General features: G+C 45.2%; 1 protein-coding gene across 1 annotated transcript in view; it reads right to left on the bottom strand.

Moving 5' to 3' along the window:
• Positions 1 to 13,308, bottom strand: part of GK5 (glycerol kinase 5) — a gene marked incomplete at both ends in the record, with an annotated part of 56,333 nt that overhangs the window by 211 nt on the left and 42,814 nt on the right. Inside the window, 4 exons of the mRNA XM_080696602.1 lie at positions 1,086 to 1,219; positions 3,304 to 3,363; positions 5,657 to 5,760; positions 10,589 to 10,683. Of these exons, the coding sequence (XP_080552728.1) occupies positions 1,086 to 1,219; positions 3,304 to 3,363; positions 5,657 to 5,760; positions 10,589 to 10,683 (393 nt within the window). The remainder of the gene's footprint in view (positions 1 to 1,085; positions 1,220 to 3,303; positions 3,364 to 5,656; positions 5,761 to 10,588; positions 10,684 to 13,308) is intronic.

The raw sequence follows: 13,308 nt of genomic DNA, 5'->3' as shown, positions 1-13,308 counted from the left end.
CAAGCTGTACCAAGGCAAAACAACTTTCATTTTAAAACACAGTCTGGCCGGGTGTGACGGCGCACAGCAATACTTGGGAGGCTGAGACAGGAGGATCTCGGGTTCAAAGTTAACCTCAGCAATTTAGTGAGGCTCTCAGAAGCTTACCAAAATTCATTCATTCATTCTATCTGTCTGTCTGTCTGTCTCTCTAACACAACCTGGCCAGGTGTGGTTGCGCACACCTATTATCCTAGTATTTGGAAGACTAAGACAGGAGGTTTGAGGCCGGCCTCTGCAACTTAGTGAGACCTTGTTTCAAAACGCGAAATGAGAAAGGGGCTGAGGGGCGTAGCATGGAGTCAGAATGCCCCGGATTCAATCTCCAGCACCAAACAGCCGACACACAAGCCACATCCGAAATATTTCGTTGCTTTTGAATTTTAATAGATTGACCATTCCTGGGAATAAACACCCCAGGATTTTATAGTCTTTTGTTTTCTAATCCTTCCTTCCTTCCTTCCTTCCTTCCTTCCTTCCTTCCTTCCTCTTCTCTCTGCTTTTCTTCCCCCTCCCCCTCCCTCTCCTTCTTCTTTTTCTTCTTTCTACTGGGGATTGAACAGAGGCATTCTACCTTCCAGCTATATCCAGTCTTGTTGCTGAGGCTGGCATCGAACCCGAAATCTTCCTATCTCAGCCTCCCAAAAGTACTAGGATTACAAGTGTGCGTCACCACACCTGGCTCTCAAATGTCACTGAATAACTCCTTCCTTCCTTCCTTCCTTCCTTCCTTCCTTCCTTCCTTCTTTCCTTTCCTTTCTTCTTTCTCTCTTTCTTTCTTTCTTTCTTCTTTCTTTTTCTCTCTCTTCAAAGGTCCTTCTTCCTACTTCTTGGGGGCAGGACTTAGGGAAGGACTGAAGAGGTGTGAGCAGGCCCGCCAACAGGGGGACACAGGATATTTTGTGAGTAATACGCTTATACATATGGACCTTAACAGACACCAAGGCTGGTTAGACCTGCTCAACAGTTTTGTGATTTAAGAGGAGAAATGTCATCACAAGAAATGGTTTGCACGAAAGCGCTCATTTTTTAAAATCCACACATACCGACAGCAAGGCCAGCCAGAGTAGCAGCCCCGAGGCAGGACATGTCGAAGTGGGCGGGCCTGTCGATGTTCTCATTAATCAAGTCTGAAGTCATCTGCATGACGAAGCCATTCTTGCAGACGCCTCCATCCGCCCTGTGGGGAGCAAGACACAGAGGACGTCACCACAGAGACAGCCTTCACTCCTCTACAGGGGCTACTCTTAATTGTATTTATTTATGGTACGGGGATAGATCCCAGGGACATTCTGCCTCAAAAGCTACAACCCTAGCCCTGTTTTATTTTTATTTTGAAACAAGATCTCCCTAGGTTGCTGAGTCTCACTACTTGCTGAGGCTGTCCTCAAACCTGCGATCCTCCTGTCACAGATGTATACCACCACGCTTGGCTTTTTTTTTTTCTAGTACTATGAATTTAACTCAGGGCCTCACACGTGCTAGGTAGGTATTTCGTTTTAATCCTTGAATTTATAATTAAAAAAAAATTCCTTATTGAGGCTGGGTGTGGTGGCGCACGCTTGTAATCCCCGCGCTTGGGAGGCAGAGACAGGAGGATCGCGCAGGTTCGAAGCCAGCTGCGCGCGCTGGCTTAGGAGACCCTGTTTCCAAATAAAAATGTAAAAAATAGGTCTGAGAGTGTAGCCCGAAGGTAGAAGGGCTTCCAGGAACCCCAGTACCACCAAACAAACAAACAAAAATTCCTTATTGAGCCGGGCATGGTGGCGCACGCTTGTAATCCTAGCATTTGGGAGGCTGAGGCCAGAGGATCACGGTTCACAGACAGCCTCAGCTACTTAGTGAGGCCCTCTGCAACTCAGTGAGACCTGGTTTGAAAATAAAGAATAAAAAATAGGGCAGGGCTGTAGCTCGGAGGTCAAATGGCCCTGGGTTCCATCCCCAGACCCGCAAAAAAAAAAAAAAAAAAAAAAAAAAAATTCCTTATTTTGAAACAGGGTCTCACTGAGTTGCAGAGGGCCTCACTAAGTAGCTGAGGCTGTCCTCAGACCACAATCCTCCAGTCTCAGCCTCCCAAATGCTGGGATTACAAGCGTGCGCCACCACACCCAGCTTGATTTTATAATTTTAACATTTTTTTTCTTGCGGTGGGAATGGAACCCAAGGCCTTGCACATACTAGGCAGGCACCCTCCCACTGAAATAGGTCTCACTAAGTCCCCAGCCAACAGACAACTAAATTTTTACTTATTATTATTATTGTTGTGTGTGTATATGTGTTTGGTGCTGGGGACTGAACCCAGGGGCATTCTACCTCTGAGCAACACCCCCAGCCCTATTTTATTTTGTTTGGAAACAGGGTCTCACTAGGTTGCTTAGGGTCAAACCTGCAATTTTCCTGTCTCAGCCTTCCAAGTACTGGGATTACAGAGAAGTGCCACTCTGCTTGGCTCCATGTTTAACTTTTTAATTCCAAAATTGCATCACTTAGAATTGGCCAGATGTGCCAGGTGTGGCGGTGTACACCTGTAATCCTATAATTCAAGAGAGATTCGATTTGATTTTATATTTTATATATATACATATATATAATATATAATATATATATTTGTGTGTGGTACTGAGGGATTGAACGCAGATGCATTCTACCTCTGAGCTACATGCCCCCAGCCCTATTTTATTATTTCGAAACAGGGTCTTGCTGGGTATTTTGCTGAGGCTGTTCTCGAACCTGTGATCCTCCTGTCTCAGCCTCCCAAGTACAGGGATTGCAGGCATGCTTGAGAGAGATTTTAAAGATTTGTACAAATTATGGCTACCATGAGCCCCAAACTTCACATTATGTCACATTCAGCATAAACCTGCATAAGCTTCCCTTCCCTTCCTTCCTTTCTTCCCTTCTCTTCCTTCCTTCCTTCCTTCCCTTCCTTCCTTTCTTTCTTCCTCCCTTCCCTCCCCCTTCCTTCCTTCATTCCCTTCCCTTCCTTCCTTCCTTTCTTCCTCCCTTCCCTTCCCTCCCCTCCCTTCCCTTCTTTCCTTTCTCTCTCCCTTCCCTTCCTTCCTTTCCCTCCCTTTCCTTCCCTTCCCTTCCCTTTCTTTTCCTTTCCGAGTTCCTAGGTCGGAGAATGTGATCACCAAGGAGCTAGGGACCCTTCCTTTAGAAGTCCTCTGATTTCGTGAAATCCTATCACGATAAAAACACAGAGAACAGCTGCTACTTGTTCCCAATTTCTAACTGGACCTGATGGAAGCAAAGAGCACGTACCGGACGTTTGTGACAGGAATCTGGATCTCTTTCTGCATTATCTCATATAACTGTTTGTTTCTAGTTGAAAACACAAAAAACAAGAAAACTGTTTAGAGAACATTCACATCATAACAATTCTCTACTTCACCCTGACCTCACAACATAAAAATCATAGTTGTACTGACTTGATGTTTATAAAATATGTAAAAATAATTTAAAACAATACGTTGGCAACTGGGGGTCACTGAACAGGGGCTCAGCTAGAGCAGCAGCTCAGGTCCTCATGCTTCTCCCCTTTTTATCTCACAACTAAATTTAATCTATTGCCATTCTACGAAAACACTTACAGCAATTATTTAGTATGAAGCTATTAAGATGAGATACCTCAATTAACATTCAATAAAATCATCTTCTAGTCACAGATAATTTTATTTTAAAATAAGAGAAACAGTCCTTAATTGTAACAGCTATATTCTTTTTTTTTTTTTTTTTTTTTTTGTACTAGGGATTGAACTCTGGCATTCTACCTCTGAGCTACATGCCCAACCGTTTTTTACCTTTTCTTTTGAAACAGGGTCTCACTAAGTTGTAGAGGGTCTTGCTGAACTGCTGAGGCTGACCTTGAACCTGAGATCCTCCTATCTCTGCCTCCCACGGGCTGGTACTCCAGGTCTCTGCCACCACACCAGGCTTGTGACAGCTATATTCTTGATTTTAATATTCAAGACTTTCCCATAACAAGAAGATGGGAGAAACAGATCAGGGAAATGTATATAAAGAATAATTTTAAGCCGAGGTGGTGGCACCAGCAACCCCAGGACTTGGGAGGCTGAGATAAGAGGATCTCAGGCTCAAAGGCAGCCTGAGCAACTCAGTGCGGCTCTCAGCCTTAGCAAGACCCTGTTCTGAAATAAAAAATAAAACAGGGCTGGGTATAGTAGAGGCAGACATCCCCTGGGTTCCATCCCCAGTACCCCCACCTCCACACAAACACAAAGAGAGAAAGAATAGGGGTGGGGTGAGGAATGCTCCTGAGTTTCATCCCTAATACCATTAAAAGAAAAAATATTTTGAATTCTTTTTTTTGTAGTACTAGAGATGGAACCGAAGGCCATTCTACCTCTGAGCTACATCCCCATCCCTATTTTTTTCCTTTATTTTGAAACAAGGTCTCACAAAGTTGCACAAGGCCTCTTTAAGTAGCTGAGGCTGGCTGAGAACCAAGATTCTCCTATCTCAGTATCCCAAGTACTGGGATTACAAGTGTGTGCCACCATTCCCAACTTGAATTTTTTAGTTCTTTTTTTAATTAATGTTCAATTTAAAAATTTTTAGCTGAGTACAAACTTGTAATCCCAGGTTGAGATAGGAGGCTCACAGGTTCAAGGCCAGCCCCAGCAACTTAGTAAAACCCTATTTCAAAATATAAAATTTATCCGGGTGTTGTGGTGCACGCTTGTAATCTCCGCGCTTGGGAGGCTGAGACAGGAGGATCATGCAGGTTTGAAGTCAACCTTAGCTACCGAGTGAGGCTCTCGGCAACTTAGTGAGACCCTGTTTCCAAATAAAGTATAAAATAGGTCTGGGAGTATAGCCCGGAGGTAGGAAGCCTCTGGGTTCCACTCCCAGTAACACTAATAAATAAATAAATAAATAAATAAATAAATAAAATTAAAAAGGGCTGGGGTATATACCAGTGGTACAATGCCCCTGGGTTCAAGCCCCAATATCAAATAAAACAAAACAAATTTTTATTTTGAAAATGGGTCTCACTAGGGTTGTTGAGAGTTTGAGCCTGCAATCCTCTGTCAGTGTCCCAAGTGCTGAGATTACAGGCATGCACCACCGCGCCCAACTAATTCTTTTTTTTTAGGTGGTGCTGGGGATTGAAGCCAGTGCCCCACATATGCAAAGCACATAATCTAGTACTGCAACACCCCAGCCCTGGATAGTAAAAAAACACCACCACCACCACCAAAAAATAACAAAATGGTAACCAGAAATTGTAAATCTGAACAGATTATATCATATACAGTATGTATTTAACTAAAAATAAATATTAAATAATTTTTTTTTTTTTTTTTTTTTTTTTGGTGGTACTGGGGTTCCTGGAAGCCCTTCTACCTCCGGGCTACACTCCCAGACCTATTTTTACATTTTTATTTGGAAACAGGGTCTCCTAAGCCAGCACGCGCGGCTGGCTTCGAACCTGCGCGATCCTCCTGTTTCTGCCTCCCAAGCGCGGGGATTACAAGCGTGCGCCACCACGCCCGGCAATATTAAATAATTTAATGAAAACTAAGACATTTCCGTTTGGTGGCAAGCTGACAAAGGGACTGGGCGCGGAAGTGGGCACGGGCAGCGGTCCCACCTGAACGCTATGGACTCCAGGATGGCTCTGACGAGGTGCTGCTTACTGGTGGAAGGCTTCAGGCCCATGAAGGAGGCGCATGCGCAGGGGTCGTTTAGTGGCGCCTGAGGTAAGAGACAGCAACCGAAGCATTAATGTTCTAAACTTCACGTAGAGACTCCAGGATGAGAAAAACAGCCATGTTACGAGAGCCCTATTCAAATAACTTAAAAATCAACGCCAGCCAATAGGTTTCACGTTAGGGTAAGTTTTTTGTCCATTTGTCTGCAGTTTTGGGGAGGGACGCAGTGCTCTACCAATAGGCCACATCCCAGCCCAGGAAAACCTTTTAACAGAATTTTTTTCTCTTTTATTTTTCTGAGGTACTGGGGATTGAACCCAGGGGCATTCTACACCTCCAGCTCCTTCCTTCCTTCTATGGAACCAGGGGCATTGGACCTCTGAGCTACACTCTGTGCCCTATTTTTTATTCTTTAATTTGAAACAGGGTCTCACTAAGTTGCAGAGGGCCTCATTAAGAAGCTGAGGCTGTCTGTGAACTATGATGCTCCTGTCTCAGCCCCCCAACCCCCAATGCTGGGATTCCAAGCGCGCGCCACCTGCCGGCTCCTTTTAAGAGAGCTTAAGCAAAGCCGAGTCTCAGCTACCGGACTTGGCCAGACCCCTAACCACTGAGCTCATCCCACGAAGAGGGGCTGCAGCCCAGGGTACGGGATGACTGAGCCAGCGTGGTGGCACAGACTGTCATCCCAGGGCTCTGGAGGCGAGGCAGGAGGATGGGAAAGCTCTCTGCAACTGAGACTTTGTTTCAATAAAGAATAAAAAAAGATTACAAGCCAAGCTTTTATATCAATGTAGAAATGAAGCTACCACAGAAATCCTCCTGTCAGCAACTGGAAGCATTTTCTTTTCTTTTCTCCCCGGGTATGAATCCCAGGATTTCACATGTGCTAGGTGAGAGCGCCCCTGCTGCGCCGCCCCCAGCCCTTTCACTTCACCTTGAGACAGGGCCTCACTAAGTTGCTGAGGCTGACAATGAACTTCAGATCCTCCTGCCTCCGCCTCCCAAGTGGTATGGACCACTGTCCCTGGAAAATGTATTCTCCCTCTTTTTTGATTAGGATTGAACCCAGAAGCAGGAGCTTACCGCCAAGCTAAACTCTTCGCCCCCTTTATTTTTTTTGTTTTGAAAGAGGATCTTACTAGGTTGCTGAGTCTCTACGTTGCTGAGTGTGTCCTTGAACCTGCGATAGTCCTGTCACCTCCCAGGTACTGGGATCACAGGAATTCACCACCACATTCAGCATATATTATCTCTTAACTTGGAAAACTTCCTACCGATCCTTATCTTGGTGAATTCTACTTCCCTTGGCTTACAAATCTTGGCTCATCTTCCTCAGAGAAAACTTCTGACCACAGAGACTAGATCAGATACTCTGTTATATGTTTTCACTTTTATTTTTGGTGGTATTAGGGATTGAACCCAGGGGGGTTCTACCTCTGAGCCCTATTTTATTTTAAATCAGAGAGTCTTTCTAGGTTACTCAGAGCACTACAAAATTGCTGAGGCTGGCCTTGAACCTGCAATCCATCTGTCTCAGCCTCCTAAGTGCTGGGATTATAGGCTGTGCCACATGCCCGGGCCATTCCGTTTTTCTGGAATGCCATGTCCCTTCATCTGTGAGTTACATCTTATGATCACATTGTGTGTTGACTCCATCTTCCCCCTGTACTGTAAACACTGCACACAGAACCTTGTCTGTGTGGCCACAAGGTGTCTCCAACCACCTTGGGTCCCCAAAGGAAACCAAACATACTGGTGAGTGAACGAGTAAACAAGCCATTGCTAGTTACTTAAGAAAGTCTACACTGCAGCCCATCTTTACTTCAGCCCTGGTTTTCCTCCTACTGTGAGTTTATTCTAATTTTTCAAATGTATTAACATTTCCTTGTGATTTAATCAGTATAAGCTGATTTATATAGGAAAGCTAGTGTGTATCAAGTGATAACATACTATAAAATTAAGGCTAGTCAGATTTGGCCGGATTTTTTTCTGCATAAATCTGACGTATTCCAATAGATTATATAAATCCTTTTATGGCTTGGATCTGGAGTAGCCCCCAAAAGCCCATGTGTTAGCTGGGTACGGTGATTACACACACTTGTACGCAATCCCAGTACTTGGAAGGCTGAGAAAAGACCCCAGCCGCAGCAATGCAGGGAGACCCGCAGAACCTGCCGAGACCCTGCCTCACCGTAAACATAACAAAACAGGGCTGGGGTGCACCTCGGAGCTAGAAAGCCGCTGGGTTCAATCCCCAGTAAATCTCCCTCTCCCTCTCCCTCTGATCGGACCCCCGTCTGGCAGCCAGAACTAGGAGGCGATGGGAAGCGAAGCCAGAGGGACGGCGAGTGGAGGAAGGGTGCGTGTGCGGCCTCCCAGGTATGAAGGAGAAGGCAGGAGAAAAAGAAAAAGAGGTTGTGAGAAAGAAAGGACACGCAGCAGAGCCAGTAATGCAGAGGGAAAAGTAGGGCCGAGAGCGCAGGGTCTGCGCGGCCACCGGAGGCGCGAGGGCGGCCCCGGTCCCTGCCTGTGGGGCTGCGCACACCCAGCTTTCTCGAGGTCGGCTGCACCAGCATGTTTGCACACAGAGGATCCCTCACCAGGCCGGCACAGTGGCGCAAGCCTGTAATCCCATTACTTGGGAGGCTGAGACAGGAGGATCGCAGGATCAAGACCAGCCTCAGCAAATTAGCAAGACCTTGCTTCAAAATAAAAAATAAAATAGGGCTGGGGGTATAGCTCAGAGGTAGAAAGCTGCTGGGCTCAATCACAGGCCCAAAACAAAACAATAAAAACCAGCAACCCTCACCACGGCATAATTCCTCGTCCTGTGAGGACTGGGATTTGGCTCCGGTCCCATCCACACGCAGCTGCCGTCCTCAGGGTGACTACAGTGTCCAGGTGAGGATCACTGGTGTTGTGAGCAAAGCCTCCATGGCTGCACTTGCTGGGCCACCCGGGCAGCTGCCCAGGCCTTCCCGGTCACCTGGAGGGGCAGCCAGCAGCCCTGTCTCAGCAGGCTCCCCCGAGAAGCTGAGACTACCTGGAGACGTCAACACTTTCCCCTCTCCGCTGTCCAAGACTATAACTATTCTAATATTAAAAGCAGTATTAGAAGCCAACGCATGGTGGCGCACACCTGTAATCCCAGTACTTGGGAGGCTTCAGACAAGAGGCTCACAGGTTCAAGAGCAGCCTCAGAAACTTAGCAGACCCTCAGAAATTTATCAAGACCCTGCTTCAGAATAAAAAAGCTAAGCACGTAGCTCAGAGTTCAACCCCCAGTAACACACACATACACACACACACACACACACACACACACACACACACAAGCGCAGCGTGGTGGTGCATGCTTCTAATTTTGGTATTTGGGAGGCTGAGACCGGAGGATCACAGTTCATGACCAGCCTCAGCTAAGTACGTAGTGAAGTCCTTTGCAACTCAGTGAGACCCTGTTTCAAAATAAATGAATAAAAAATAGGATTGAGGGTGTAGGTCAGATGTAGAATACCCCTGGGTTCCATCTCCAATACCGCAAAAAAAAGAGGAGATTATTTCAATTTAAATACAAAGTTAAATGTTGTTACAAGATCAAATGTTTTATTAGGTTCCTTTTTTTGATTAGAAAAAAGTCATCAATATTCCACCACAAGAGTTAATGAAAAGAAATCTTGATTTTTTAAAAAGTTAATGAACCTTCCAAAGAGATAATTTCAAAATGTATACATTACCTGTGTTTGTATGTGGTAGTATATACACACACATCCACACACTGAAGGTTTTCTTTTTTGTTGTTTTTTTTTTGTGTGTGTGTGGTACTGGGGTTCCTGGAAGCCCTTCTACCTCCGGGCTCCACTCCCAGACCTATTTTATATTTTTATTTGGAAACAGGGTCTCTTAAGCCAGCGCGGCTGGCTTCGAACCTGCGCGATCCTCCTGCCTCCGCCTCCCAAGCGCGGGGATTACAAGCGTGCGCCACCACGCCCGGCTCTTTTCTTTTTTGGTAGTACTAGAGATTGAACCCAGGGGCCTCTGAGCTACACTTCCAAACCCCTTTTATTTTTTGTTTTCAAACAAGGTCTCACTAGGTTTCTGAGCATCTACTTGCTGAGGCTGTCCTCAAACCTGCAGTCCTCCTGCATCAGCTCCTCAAGTAATGGCGTAACAGGCACGTGGCAAATTTCCTAACTCTCAATGGTATACTTTCTCAAGTTAGAATGCCCACTTATTGACATATTTTTCCCCACTGGGCATGGCTATTTTTAGTCATGATAAGGTAATCCTAGTTATGTACAAGTTCTAGGATAAACCTGCCAAGGTTCCACGGGGATAGAGTTCTAAGCAAAGCCAGCAGAATTCAGAGGCGGCAGGTCATCTCAGGGGACACTCCGCTCTCACGGCGTCAGGAACTGGAGCCAGGGCAGAGCGCAGCCCCTCCACCCTCGGACGCACCTTCCGCCCAGCTCTTGTTCTTTCTCTCTTTTGGTTCTGAAGGTTGAACCCAAAAGCATTCTTCTTCCAAGCTATACCCCCAGCCCCATTTGTTTTTTTACTTTTGTGTGTGGCTGGGGATGGAACCCAGGGGCTGTCTACTTCCAGGCTACACCTGATCCCTATTTCCACTTGGAAACGGAGTCTCGTTAAATCGCAGAGGGCCTCACAAGTGTGCCGAGGCTGACTGCATGCCTGCGACCCTCCTGTCTCAGCCTCCCAAGGACTGGGATTACAGGCATGCACCGCCCACCTGGCTCCTCGGAGCTCTCTTCAGGGCCCAGATTTTCAGGAAACAGAGTGATAGATACATAATTGGAGGCATGCAGAGAAACATGTTTGCAATTGCCTTTAGATTTTTTTAAAGAAAATACCTGTAATCCACTAAAAGATGGGACAAAATAAACTCCTTCCGAATCGTCCAAACTTTTGGCCATTTTTTCCGTCTCAGCAGCGTCTGTGAAAAGATCTGTAAAAACAAACACACAAACAACAACAAAAACCCTAAAACAAAACGAAGGGGTCGGGGAGGGACAAACAGAGTTGCGTTATCCAACTAGTATTGACCTGCATCCGCACGCGCGACGAACACGACGTACAAGGTGACTCTTAAAACGACCGCCAAGACCTCTGTGCTCTAGGCCCGCGCCCGCACGGGGCAAGGGCCCACAGAAGGCTCCTTCACGTGGGCGCTGTGTGCAGCAGGCCTCACTTTTTTTCTCTACAGATATTTGGGCTGCTTAAAGAATCAATCCTCTGTATGGTTGTTCCCCTGAGCTGGGTGTGGTGGTCATGCCTGTAATCCCGGTACTTGTGAAGCTGAGGCAGGAGGACTGCAGGTTTTTTTCTTTTTGTGGTACTAGGGATTGAACCCAGGGACATTCTAACTCTGAGCCCTGAGCCCCATTTCTTTTTTATTTATTATTATGACTATTTTTTGCAGTACTGGGAATGGAACCCAGGGGCAGTCTACCTCTGAGCGACACCTCCAGCCCTATATATTTTTTTTATTCTTTATTTTGAAACAGGGTCTCACAGAGTGTCCAAGGTCACTAAGCACCTGAGGCTGGCTGCGAGCTGCAATCCTCCTGTCTCAGTCTCCCAAATGCTGGGATTACAAGCGTGCACCACCATGCCTGGCTCCATTTTATTTTAAATTTTGAAACAGAGTCTCACTAAGTTATTGCACTGACCCTGAGCCTGTGATATTCCTGTGTTAGCCTCCCAAGTACTGAAATTACAGGTGTGTACCAGCACGCCTAGCCATGAAGTGATTTTTGAATGACCATGTGGCACAGATAAGAACCATTCCTGATTTTATTCAGAATTAATTAAAATGGTTTTATTTTACTATATTATTTGTTAGACTAATAATGAACAAAGTTAAAGGAAGACAGTAATTATTTTGTATGTGGTACTGTGGTACTGGGGACTGAACCCAAGGGCATTCTACCTTTGAGCTTCATCCTCAGTTTTTTTTTATTTTTATTTGGAAACAGGGTCTCGCTAGGTTGATGAGAGTCTCACTACTTGCTGAGGCTGTCCTCGAACCTGCGATCCTCCTGTCTCAACATCCCAAGCACTAGGATTACAAGTGTGAGCTACTGTGCGTCTGCCAAAGAAAGATATTTAAAGAGCATCTATGTTAAATTCAAATTAGAAAAATTATTCAATAATAACTTTATTGTACTCATTTTGACGGTTATCAGATTCATAATTTTATCTACTTAGTCAAAATGTCCAGAAAACACGTTCAAATATCTCGGTTACTTCAAAAACTAATGTAAGCTGGGCGTGGTGGCACATGCCTATAATCCCAGCATTAAAGGCTGACAAAACCTTTATGTTAAATGAAGAACAGGGAGAGTATGTAGACATAAATTATCATTAAAAAAGCTAAGGAGAGCTGGGGAGGTGGCATACCCAAGTAATCCCAGCACTTGGGAGGCCGAGACAGGAGGATCGCAGGTTGGGGGCTAGCTTCAGCAAGTAGGAAGACTCTCGTCAACCTAGCAAGACCCTGTTTCAAAATAAAAAATAAAAAAATAGGCCTGGGTACAGCTTGGAAGTAGAATGCCCCTGGGTTCAAACCCCAGTGCCTCCTCAACACTCACTCACTAAATCAACAGCTGAGGATATTCACGTGAAAAAGAAAAAAGAAAAAAAAACCCTTTACCTAAACCTCATACTCTATAAAAAACTTAACAAGGATCATACATCTAAATGTAAAATATAGGCCGGGTGTGGTGGCGCATGCTTGTAATCCCCGCGCTTGGGAGGCTGAGACAGGAGGATCACACCGGTTCGAAGCCAGCCTCAGCTACTTAGTGAGGCTCTCAGCAACTTAGTGAGGCCCTGTTTCCAAATAAAAATATAAAATAGGTCTGGGAGTGTAGCCCAGAGGTAGAAGGCCTCTGGGTTCCACCCCCAGTACCACAAATAAATAAATAAATAAATAAATAAATAAATAAATAAATGTAAAATTATAAACTATACATCTCTAAGAAGATATCATGAAAGAAAATCTGTTTGACTTTGCTTTGATATGCTTAGATATGCTACCCAAAGTATAGTCTATGAAACATAAAAATGATGCCGGGCGTGGAGGTGCACGCTTGTAATCCCCACGCCTGGGAGGCGGAGACAGGAGGATCGCACAAGTTCCAAGCCAGCCACGCTAGCTTAAGAGACCTTGTTCCCAAATAAAAATATAAAATAGGTCTGGGAGTGTAGCCCGGAGGTAAAAGGGTTCCATCCCCAGTACCACCAAAACAAAAACAAAAACAAAAACAAAACAAAACCAAATCCCCAAAACATAAAAATGATACATTAAATCTTACCAAGATGTAAAATTATTATTATTATTATTATTATTATTATTATTATTATTACTACTACTACTACTACTACTACTACTACTACTACTATACTTGGTGGTACTGGGACCTTAACCCAGGGCCTTGCACATGTGAGGCAAGGGCTCTTCCACTGAGGTACATCCCAGTCCTTTTTGTTTTACCTTGAGACAGTCTCACTAAATTCCGCAGGCTGGCTTAGGACTGCAATTCTCTTGCCTCAGCCTTCTGAGGAGCTG

Source organism: Muscardinus avellanarius, assembly GCF_963383645.1.
Source record: "Muscardinus avellanarius genome assembly, chromosome: 5".
Lineage (NCBI taxonomy): Eukaryota > Metazoa > Chordata > Mammalia > Rodentia > Gliridae > Muscardinus > Muscardinus avellanarius.
Note: the sequence above shows the minus strand (reverse complement) of the source record. Positions and strands in the feature narration are given on the sequence as shown.